General features: G+C 40.0%; 1 protein-coding gene across 3 annotated transcripts in view; it reads left to right on the top strand.

The window, feature by feature from the left end:
- Positions 1 to 12,529, top strand: part of INTS9 (integrator complex subunit 9) — a 123,397-nt gene that overhangs the window by 24,924 nt on the left and 85,944 nt on the right. For 2 of the 3 annotated variants that reach the window (XM_003830775.5, XM_063606693.1), the window contains exon 2: positions 3,574 to 3,701. In XM_003830775.5, coding sequence (XP_003830823.1) covers positions 3,574 to 3,701 — 128 coding nt within the window. Of the gene's footprint in view, positions 1 to 918; positions 1,092 to 3,573; positions 3,702 to 12,529 lie in introns of all 3 variants that reach the window. The other variant, XM_008956211.6, reaches the window with a different exon arrangement.

Below are 12,529 nucleotides of genomic sequence, written 5' to 3'. Positions count from 1 at the left end.
CCGCTGTAGAATATAAATTACTCCATCCAAACTTAAATGACCTCTTCAGCCCCTTAATGATTTTATAACTGATAGTAACTAAGAGCACTTACTGTGTACCAGGCAGTGTATCCATTCATTTAGTCCTCCCAGCAACTCTGCTACAAGGATAGGTTCTATTACTGCACCTTTACAGTCCAAAGTTGAGTAACTTTCCCAAAATCACACATTAACCCTGAGTGCAGCCAAGATTTGAGCCCAGGCAGTCTTAACTTCAAACTCCCTACTTCATATCATCGCACCAAACTGCCTCTCAGAACTAAAGCCACTTATCAAATAGTTAACTTTCCTTGGTTAGGGTCATTTAATTACCTCTACATGGCTACTACTAGGGTGATAGCTGCATTTCAGTACAGATTCTAAATGGTTGTGAATATAATGCTCATGGGTTTGAGCAGTGAAACAGATCTTCTGATATATTACCAATGACATTGTAAATAAGTACAGTCCTTTTTGGAAAGCATTTTGGCAGATTGAAAGAGCCGTAAAATACTCATCTTTTTTGACCCAGTTAGTACTACTTCCGGGAATCATCTTAAAAAAATAGTCCAGTATGGAAAAAGACTTACGCACTAAAGTGATCACCACAGCCATGCTTGTGATAGTAGGGTGACAGGAAACAACCCTCAATGTTCAACAATAAGGGAATGCATGACCAAACAAACCATGGTATATTTACTTAGGCCAATAAAAATTAAGTGTCATGTAACATGAGGAAAACATAGTCATCAAGAGTTGAAGCAGCACACACAGCAGTATGAATACTAAAATTATGGCTTTTACAAATATGAAAAAAGATGGAATATAAAAATGATAATCAGATTGGTGTGATTGTAGATAATTTTATTTCCATAATTACTTACTGGTTTTGTGCCTTAGTCTCATAACCCTCAGTAGATGATATGCTGCTTGGTGACAGAGGAAGAAAACTGGAATTGCACAAAGAGCATCGCTGGAGGCCACAGGGTCTGGGCCCTTTGCAAGCGCCTCCTGTACAAGTGTGTGAACCTCAGGCAGCCACTCTGTGCTCCCGTGCACTCAGTTGACCCACGGTGAGCAGTGCAGTTTGGGAAGGATGAGTGGGATCTTTGGAGTCAGAGGGACCTCGCTGTGTGTCTTCAGCTCTTCCCAGAAAAGCTTCTGAAACTGGGTAGAGCTCAACCTTCTCATCCATACAAATAAGGCGAATGAGCTCGGGGCCTGGCACCTTTCGTCAGTGCTCTGAAAATGTTCCATCTGGTGGTAGCCATTAGACAGCATTCCTCACTTTGGCCTTTGGCCTTTGGCCTTTGGCCTTTAAGGACAGTAACAAAAGTAAAGTCTTTCAGCGAACTTTCTTTGCTGAAATCTTTTGAGCATCAGCTTTTAAAAATTTTACATATTCTTCTGTTTTCTGGTGTACCTTATCCTCCATAATTTAGAATTAAGGAGGAAGACAAAAAATATTTTGTCATTCAATGTGGCTGGCTAAATTATTTGTTTTGTTTTAATCACATTTTTTTTCTGATTATAAAAATGTAGTAAAAGCTCACTGCTGAACTTTTGGAAAATGGAGAAAGCTGAAAGAAGAAAATCGGACAATAATCATCCCACTCAGAAATAACTGTTACACACATTTCATTTTATTTTCTTCCATGCTTTTCTGAATATCTGATTTTTTCTTATTTTTGAAAGGAGAAATATAGGAAAGCTTTTCCTGGAACATTTGCTATATTTGGAGCAAGTTTAACATGATGCTTTGTGTTCATTTTGAGATAGTTTATCTTTAACAAATAGTTCTTAGATGGGGATAAAGACCAAGTAGCAATAGGGAACCAGATGGAGGGTGGGGACAGGAATATCTCTGTCTTAATTAGGAGGAAAAAATTTTCTGTAATCCTGATACCTATCAAAGAAGGAACTTATGTAAAGTGTAATTACCAAAATCATGGATCCTAGACTTCTTCAGGACAATTGCAGTTTTAAATAATTTGTATTGTTTTCATCGTAAGTGCCTTATATCTTTTCAGATCATGAGTTGTGAATTTTGGTTTGGTAAAATATAATCATCATACATAAACTTGGAATGAAGAAGCAGCTTGCAAAATACAACTTCTTGGCTCTTGGCCTTACCATTTTTAGAACATGCAGTTTTCAAAAAATTATCAGTTCCTGTAACATCCTCTGGAGAAAAGTGGAAAATTCATCCACTACAAAGACAGAACCAACAGAGCAACAAATACCTGGAAAGACTTAGCCTAAGTGACTGAGGCCATATGGGGCTAGGCATTGATGGAGCTTCACTCTCACTCATGCTGTCTTTGTGCTTAAATCAGGAGAGGGTCGGGCGCCATGGCTCACGCCTATAACCCCAGCACTTTGGGAGGCCAAGGAGGCGGGCGGATCACTTGAGGTTAGGAGTTTGTGACCAGCCTGGCCAACATGGTGAAACCCCATCTCTACTAAAAATACAAAACAACCAGCCAGGCATGGTGGCAGACACCTGTAATCCCAGCTACTTGGGAGGCTGAGGCAGGAGAATCGCTTGAACCAGGGAGGTGGAGGTTGCAGTGAGCTGAGATCACACCACTGCACTCCAGCCTAGGCAACAGAGTGAGACTCCGTCTCAAGGGGTAAAAAAAAAAGGAGAGAATGGACTTGCTAGTGGATTCAGCACACTGTTCCCTTTGTTTTCTGGGCTCTGTTGCTCAAGGGAGGGCTTTAAAAGTTGGGGAAAGGGTCTTCCATTTCTTTTCTTCGGAGTAGCAATAGAATTATTAAAGGTGGCAGAGCATGTCCCATATAGATATTTTCAGTGTGGCAGATCTGTCACTGCCACAACATTGAGGAGAACATGAGAAATGTTTCGGGTCAGTGTGTTGTGTTCACTCTCCTTTGAAGACACCATTGTGGCTTGTGCCCCTTTGACTTCTGAGCTCTGCTGCCCCAGGCAAGAGATTCCTACTTGTCTGGAAGTAGGTTCCCATACTCCTGCTTAGTGTCTGCACATCAGGGAAGTCACTTGTCCTTTTGAGTCATTTCTTCTGACAAGACTGAGCATAAACCTTTACTCATGCTTGTTAGTTAACATTTCTAACCAGTTCCTCTTTGAGGAAGGTCACTTATTTACAAGGGGAGAAAACCAAACCTAGAGCACAGTTTGAGTGTCCAGCTTAGAGTTTCATTGACATCCACAGCTTTAGACAGTACTTACATACAAAGGGGAAAATGATAATTCACCAGTGCCTTGTGAGAACGGAATGAATAACCATAGCCTTGAAACCTTCTATTTTGAATAACTGTGGCCCATGTAAAACCGGGCTTGCCTTGGCACCCTGTGAAAAGACAGATGGGTGTGATCTGAGACTTTTGAGTATTTTGAACGGCTAGGGAAAGTAGTCCCCAAGCAGTAAAAGAGCGGAAACCACATAGAAAGTTAGCTGAACTTAACACGCTGGTCTTATGAGAGAAGATCGTCAGTGTTATTTGATTCACTTTACTTTGTAGGATTCTTCTGTAATTGATTACTGATCAAAGTGATTTAATTTTTTTCAGTATTGCCTGTCAGGGCACCCAACCTTACCATGCAATGTGCTCAAATTCAAATCAACCACCATTATGTTGGACTGCGGACTGGACATGACTTCTACCCTCAATTTCCTTCCTTTGCCACTTGTTCAAAGGTATGTGCTGGTGCAGCCAAAGACAAAATGAGCTTTAAGTTTGCTGAAAAATGGTACCATTAGTATGAAGGTTACTAGTACCTAGTATATTGTCGTAAGTTTGCTTTGTCTCCTTAAAAATGTTCTTTATCAAAATAATTTCCTTTGGCTGAGCTGATGGAAAGTGTTCTATTGATTTATTGATTGGCTTCTTTATTATAACTTCTTCTGAGCTTCTGTAAAATGTTCCTGCAACTGCTCAGTACAACTGAGGTCATGTATATTTCATCTTTCTTGCTAATTCACATAAGAGCTGGTAAATGGTCAACTGCTGAGCCCAAGAATTGAATTTTAGAATTATTTAGCAGCCTTTGCAGAGACTTAACAGCATAGAGTCTGACATTTCTTTTTGACAGGCATCTGTGCATTATTTTCATACTAAGTCAACTTTAGATTTAGAACCACATATGTAGCCCAAGTTCATATCTTAAATGAGACAGATTGCCTCAGGCCTACAATAGCACTGTTTATGCTTAAATAACACTTTGCCTTAGGAAATTGGTTTCCCAGCATACTACTATTTAGAAACAGTTTATAAAAGAAGTGGCTACCTTGTTGAAGCAAATATACTTACAGTAGCAAAAAGTGACACCACATACAAGATAGGATATGGAAAAGCTATCTAAAGCAGATTTAAGAGCTCAAAAGCATAGTAAGCTGGGTAAGCTTTCTAGTTTATCTCGGTCATTCGTGAAGACATCACTGAGTACAATGATTATTCACAGTGATAACCCGATGAACCATCTAGAAAAATTATCATCAGCTATTGATTTTTCTGAGATAAGGGGTACAGTAAGGTGGTGTGAGGATAAAGTCAGAGATAATTCCAGATTACATTTTATGCAAAGCAGATGGAATTCAGTTATAATTACACCCAGCATTTAGAAATACATGTGCCGCCCACAGATATTGCCCAAAAACTGGATTGGGAGGAGCTTGTTTACATGACAATTGGTTATTTCCTAATAAAATGGCCTGATATTATTGTCTTTTTCCCCCAGAGAGCAAAATGTTTGTTTGTTTGATGTTTCTTAAAAATCTGCACTGTTCTGGACCAGAGGATTTAGAGATGAACAGAATAACCTACTTTCCCTCATGGAATTCAGTCTATCAGGGAGAAAGACATCACACAGATGAAGATTTAATTACACTTGTGACTAGAAAACAAGTATATATATTTAGGATAATTACTTTAAAAATAAAATCGAAGATACCATGAGAGATTCCAAAAGGGAGCCCAATCTGCTCTGTGGGGTCATGAATTTCCTAGGTGATGAGAACTGGACGAGGGCAGACAATACCAGCTGCATGTTTTCCCGTTCCTGTTCACTCTCATCCTTACCCAGTTCTACTGTTCTCATGGTCCTGGCTCAGCACTGGAATTCTCTTTCCCTCTCTTCCGCTTCCCATTCTTTCACTCTCAGAGGGAAGTTCTACTAGGAGAATGGTTAGCTATCCATACGGTTTCTTACAAAAGGTGTCTCCTTTTGCTCAGACCAGGACACAGTTGCCTAAAATGGTATTCCTGGCCCTCTCTATCCCCTCAGCTGCTTTGTCTTCATAGCACTTATTACATTATAAGTACATATTTATTGTCTTTCTTCTCCACTACATGTAAGTTTCATAAAGGCAGGGAATTTGGTTCTCCATTGTATCCCCACTGCCTAGAACTATTCTTGGCATGTGGTAGCTACTCAGTAAGTATTTGTTGTATGAATGAATTGCTTTATCTTCTCTGGATTCCATATGCGTCACTTTTTCAGAGTCCTTTTACTATTATAATTAATTAAATTATTATATCTTTGGTTTGTCTTGGAGTTTTCCATCTTGATTGTCATTTAATTATAATCATTCACTTTTTTTAATTTTAATTTTAATTTTTTATTATACTTTAAGTTTTAGGGTACATGTGCACATTGTGCAGGTTAGTTACATATGTATACATGTGCCATGCTGGTGCGCTGCACCCACTAACTCATCATCTAGCATTAGGTATATCTCCCAATGCTATCCCTCCCCCCTCCCCCCTCCCCACCACAGTCCCCAGAGTGTGATATTCCCCTTCCTGTGTCCATGTGATCTCATTGTTCAATTCCCACCTATGAGTGAGAATATGCGGTGTTTGGTTTTTTGTTCTTGCGATAGTTTACTGAGAATGATGGTTTCCAGTTTCATCCATGTCCCTACAAAGGACATGAACTCATCATTTTTTATGGCTGCATAGTATTCCATGGTGTATATGTGCCACATTTTCTTAATCCAGTCTATCATTGTTGGACATTTGGGTTGGTTCCAAGTCTTTGCTATTGTGAATAATGCCGCAATAAACATACGTGTGCATGTGTCTTTATAGCAGCATGATTTATAGTCCTTTGGGTATATTCCCAGTAATGGGATGGCTGAGTCAAATGGTATTATAATCATTCACTTTTAACTTAAAATTTAAAAAACAATTTTTGACCTTCTCTCAATTCCTTTTTCCCCTTCAGCATTTCTAAACCCTGTCCGGTCTTCACTCTGCCCACACCACTCCACTAGAACCTCTTAGGTCCCACATGACTTCCATGTTATTAGATGTGATGGGCATTTGTCAGTCCTCATCTTATTTGACCATTCAGCATCACTGACCTCCATGATAATGCATTCCTGGTTTTCCTCTTAGCTCTGTGACCCTTCTTTCTCTGTATACTTTGGAGATGTGTTTTCCTCTAATTGGCCATCATGTATTGACATCTTCGGTGTTCATTGCTTGGCCCCATCATATTCTCCACTAAGGGCATTTAATAAATGCTCAGCACTATTCATAATAGTAAAGACATGGAAGCAACTTAAGTGCCCCTCAGCAGTGGACTGGATAAAGAAAATGTAGTATATATACACCATGGAATACTACACAGCCGTAAAAAAAGAATGAAATCATGCCCTTTGCAGTGACATGGATGCAACTGGAGGCCATTATTCTTGGTGAATTAACACAAGAATAGAAAACCAAATACCGCATGTTCTCATTTGTAAGTGGGAGCTAAACATTGGGTTCACATGGACATAAAGATGGCAACAGTAGACACTGGGGACTGCTAGAAGGGCTAGATAAGGAGGGGCCAAGGATTGAAAAACTAACTCTTGGCTACTATGCTCACTACCTGGGTGACAGGATCAGTTGTACCCCAAACCTCAGCATAATGAAATATAACCAGGTAACAAACCTGCACATGTACCCTATGAATCTAAATACAAGTTGAAATAATAAAAAGTAAATTGCTCAGAGCTGCAATAACCATCCAAACAGCAACTTACAAATGTGTATCTTTAGTTAGTAACTCTTTTCCAAGTTCCAGATTGATGTGTCCAAAATGCCTACCAAAAATTTTAAAATTAGCTAGGCATGGTGGTGTGTGCCTGTAGTCCTAGCTGACTTGGGAGGTTGAGGCAGGAGTATCACTTGAGCCCAGAAAGTCGAGGCTGCAGTGAGCCATGATTGTGCCACCGCACTCCAGCTTGGGTGACAGAGAGAGAGAGAGAGACCGTGTCTCAAAACAACAACAACAACAAAAAAATTCAACATGCCCTCAAACTTTTTTTCATGATCAGACTGGGTCCAGAAGAGGAAAATGTATCCTTCCAGATAGGGTTTTCTTCAAGTTCCTATCTTAGTAAATGGTATCCTTTTATAAAAACCAGAAAACTGGGAGTTAACTTTGATTCAGCCCTCTTCCTCCCTGCTCCATATTCAGTCTTTGATTAAGCCTTGACACTTTTACCTTCTAAATAGTTCTAAAATCCAGTCACTTCTCTTCAGTGCTGCTGTAGTCATTCTTGTCTTTTATAGGTATCATTACTAAAGCCTCCTCACCAGTTTCATCAATTATCATCTTGACCCTCTCTCAATCAAGAGTCATCTTTTTTGTGTGACTTTTTATTTGAAATCCTACAGATTTACAGAAAAGCTGCAAAAATAGTACAAGCAATTCCTAATTGCCTTTACCAATTTATTGGCATTTTAACAAATTTGCTTTATCATTTCCTCTTGGTATGTATACACATAATTTTTTTCTGACCCGTTTGAGAGTGAGATGCAGGCATGATCCTCCTCACCCATAAATGCTTGAGTGTATTTCCAAAGAGCAAGGACATCCTCTAACATAACCATGGTACAAAAATCAAAATCAGAGAATTTACATTGATAGTATACCAGTGTCTAATCTGTATACCTTATACATATGTCTGCACTTTTACCAAGTCATAATTCACTATGAAACCCGTTATAGCAAAAGAGAAAAATGGTAATTTCTGGTCCAGGATCTCATCCACATCCCATCCACATTGCATTTAGCTGTCATTTCTTCAGACTCCTTTAATCTGGAAGACTTTCCCAGTCCGTCTTTTATGACCTTGAGGTTTTTAAGAGTATGGCCAATTATTTCATATAACGACTTTCAATTTGGGTTTGTCTAATGTTCCCTCATGATTAGGTTGGGGTTACTGTTTTTGGTAGGAATACCATGCCAATGATAGTATCTATTATCAGAAGGCACATGGTTCCATTTTCCCCACAGTCATCTTGTAGAAGCACAAATCAAATCTTATCTTACTTGTTTAAAACCTTTCAGTGGTTTTTCATTGCTCTTAGGATAAACACCACACTCATCTCAGTGTATCAGGCTTCATGCCTGCCCCTCCAGTACCTTCTTTATACTCTGCCTCTTGTTCTTTGTTTCCTTCTATTAAATAGTTTCAAAGAAATCGTCTGACTCCTTCCTCAGAGCAGTCACATGTATTGTTTCTCCAGCTTGGAAGACTCTGTGAGATCATCTATGACTACAGTTTTGATGTAGGAAGGACATAATGATGGCGTTCTAGCTGGATGGGGACTGGGAGGGAGTGTCTTGGAATCTGCTCAAAGTTCCATGTGAATAACCCTCATGGAAGATGTTCATGGTGAGAAGGACTGAAGGAACCTGCTGGGCTGTTCACCATGGAATACTACACAGCCAGAAAAAGGAACAAAATCATGCCCTTTGTAGTGACATGGATGCAGCTGGAGGCCATTATTCTTGGTGAATCAACACAAGAACAGAAAACCAAATTCTGTATGTTCTCACCTGTAAGTGGGAGCTAAACTTTCTCTATTCCTTCAGGCCCTGCCCTCAGTTTCCCCTTGACTCTGCTCCTGTGCAGATCTCAACTCAGTCCTCATGTCCCCAGGGAAATCTTTTGATGCTGCCTCCACTTGTCCCCATCAATTTGCATGCTGACTGGATTCGTGTGCCTTGCCTGCTTCCTCAGGAGGAGGGAGTGTTTTGCTCACAGTCCTATCGCTGGCACCTAGTCCTATCACCAGCATCTTGACATGCAAATAAAGATTCCTAAAGTGACACGCGAATAAAGATTCAGTGAGTGAAAATATGAACACCTCACTTGCCTGCAACACTGCACCTTGTGATGAGGCTCTTCCCTGTTTCCTTCTTCTTGAAAGATCTCCTCTACCTTCACTTCCTAACTCCTGTTTTCTGCTCTACCACCTCACTGCAAACTGTCAAAAGTGCCCTTTCTGTGTGAACCCATGGCACCTCCTGCATACCCCTGTCAGAGCTCTTATTTTATTCTGGTGTAATGACTCTCTCCCTACACTAGATTGCAAACTCTTGAAAGGAAAGGATTGTTTATTTACTATCATTCCAACAGTTTGCACTGAGTATTAAGCTTGTTAATATTTTTTGAATAAATGAATGAATGGACTCATGCCTCTTTCACTATTATTTTCTGATTATAAAAGTAACACATTTCATACCTGGATATGGTGGTATGTACCTGTACTCCCAGCTGCTCGGAAGGCTGAGACTTGAGCCCAGGACTTCGAGTCTGTGGTGGGCTGTGATCACACAAGTGCTTTCCAGCTTGGGTGACAGAGTAAGACTCTGTCTCTAATAAAAATAAAAAAGAAATTGTGGGCCAGGTGCGGTGGCTTACGCCTGTAATCCCAGCACTTTGGGAGGCTGAGGCGCGAGCAGATCACGAGGTCAGGAGATCGAGACCATCCTGGTTAACGCAGTGAAACACTGTCTCTAACTAAAAATACAAAAAATTAGCCGAGCGTGGTGGCAGGCACCTGTAGTCCCAGCTACTCGGGAGGCTGAGGCAGAAGAATGGTGCAAACCCAGGAGGTGGGACTCCGCCTCAAAAAACAACAAAAAAAAGAAATTACGTATAATGTTCAATCTTCTCTTCAGTATTTTCCTAGGCAATAGATTACTTGTCTTAGGCTATTTTGCTTTTAATGATTACAAAGTTCGACTGTGTAAACTTTGTAAACAAGGAGATAGAGATCTTTCCACAGAAATCTTAGAATAATTTACCTATTTTTCCAAAATAAACAATTACTTTAAAAATAAATCTTTCATGCATTTTTTGACTAAAAATTTTAATGGTATCCTTTTTTCCTAAGAAATGTTAGTAAAATAGTGGGTGCAAAGATGTGCTCTTCTATAATCATTTTTTTGGTACCTTTACCTCTCATATTTTATTAGATTTTCTTTCTTTCTTTCTTTTTTTTTTTTTTTGAGATGGAGTTTTGCTCTTTTTGCCCAGGCTGGGGTACAGTGGCGCCATCTTGGCTCACTGCAACCCTTGCCTCCCAGGTTCAAGTGATTCTCTTGCCTCGGCCTCTCAAGTAGCTGGGATTATAGGCACACACCACCATACCTGGATAATTTTGTATTTTTAGTAGAGACAGGGTTTCACCATGTTGGCCAGGCTGGTCTCGAACCCCTGACCTAGGTGATCCACCTGCCTCGGCCTCCCAAAGTGCTGGGATTATAGGCATGAGCCACCATGCCCAGCCATTTTATTAGATTTCTGTGGAAAGATCTCTATCTCCTCGTTTACAAAGTTTACACAGTCGAACTTTGTAATCATTAAAAGCAAAAAAATAAGTCCCTTCCCCTTTGGTAACTTAAAATTTACTCTTTATGGTTTATTCGTTAACTCACTGGAACACAGTAAGCAAATATTTTCATCTCTATAGTCAGCATCTCTTTGCCATGTGGTGATGTATTTGCATCCCTTTGTCATTGGCACTGTTGTCACAATGTGGTCATGATTTCCTTTGAGCATTCAGTCTCATCTACTAGCAGTGGCTCTAACCCAAAGTAACCACCCAGGTATAATAGGTGGCCTTGATGTTATTAAAGAATGTTTTCCAGGAGTTTAAACCACAACACCTGAAAATTTTGCTTTTTAAAAAATTAGTTATATTCTGATAAGCAACTTACTATTTCTAAACATTTGTTGAGGGCAACTAACTGCATCTGTCATCTGATTTGTGTGGGTCTGATGGGGAACGGACAGAGTGTGTGTCCTTTGATCCAGTTCTCTTTGTAAAGGGAAGTAGATATTTACAACCTTGTTTTAGAGAGTTAACATGCATGAAATGAGAACAGTGTCCGCATTGTCTTGTCATTACACTTTTATTGGAATGCTTGCTTTCTTAATCTGATCTGATAGCAAATATATTTTTCAAGAAGTGAGAAGTCTTCAAAATATATGACTATGAAATGAGATGGGAATTAAAACAACTAATGGTAATAGCATATTTTTCTGAAAAGTTGCAGCAGAAAACTCCCAGAGTTTATTTTAAAAACTTTTTTAAAAACTCCCAGAGTTTAAAAAAAAAAAAAAAAAGTTTATCAGGTATGATTTATACCAGTCAAATTTGATTCTCTCAGTAGTGATTTTCTTTTTCTATTTTTTTGAGACAGGGTCTTGTTTCAAAACAAGATCTTGCTTTGTGGCAGTGGCACAATCACGGCTCCCTGCAGCCTTGACCTCTTGGGCTCAAGCGATCCTTCCTCCTGGGCCTCCCAAGTAGCTGAGACTGCAAGCGTGTACCACCACAGCCTGCTAATTTTTTAATTTATTATAGAGACAGGGTCTTACTATGATGCCCAGGCTGGGCTCAAACTCCTGGGTTCAAATGATCCTCCCACCTTGGCCTCCCAAAGTGCTGGGATTACAGGTGTGAGCCACCGCACCTGGCCTCCAGTAGTGATTTTCATTCTCTAGTATGAAATGGTATTCTCACTTTTGGATAAATAAAGGCAAAATGTAAACAGTTAATCTAGATAAAGGGTATGTGGGAGTCCATTGTATTCACATCCTTGCAACTTTTCTGTAAGTTTGGAATTAACGTCAGAATTATTTGCACCAACCTAATAATTAAAACTTACCCCCCACCCCCGGCTGGGTGCAGTGGCTCATTCCTGTAATCCCAGCACTTTGGGAGGCTGAGGCGGGCGGATCATGAGGTCAGGAGATCGAGACCATCCTGGCTAACACAGTGAAACCCCATCTCTACTAAAAATACAAAAAATTAGCCAGGTGTGGTGGCGGGCACCTGTAGTCCCAGCTACTCGGGAGGCTGAGGCAGGGGAATGGCGTGGACCCGGGAGGCAGAGGTTGCAGTGAGCCAAGATTGCACTACTGCACTCCAGCCTGGGTGACAGAGTGAGACTCCATCTCAAAAAACAACAACAACAACAAAACAAAAACAAAAACAAACTTACCCCACCCCCAATTCTCACTTTTTTCTGAAAATAGATGCATTTATATTTTATTCAGGTTTTTAACCATTTCTAAAATATTGACAGATATTCACATATTTATGCTTTTGTGTCGACTTTCATACCTATCATCTAATTACAGACTTAGCATCTGATCAAATTATTTTGGGAAGAGGAAGAGGGACCTTGGAGATACTTGGTTTCTGATTCTTTTAGTCCCGCACCCTTACT

This window comes from Pan paniscus, chromosome 7, assembly GCF_029289425.2.
Source record: "Pan paniscus chromosome 7, NHGRI_mPanPan1-v2.0_pri, whole genome shotgun sequence".
Taxonomy (NCBI): domain Eukaryota; kingdom Metazoa; phylum Chordata; class Mammalia; order Primates; family Hominidae; genus Pan; species Pan paniscus.
This window is presented reverse-complemented; position numbering and strand designations above follow the sequence as displayed.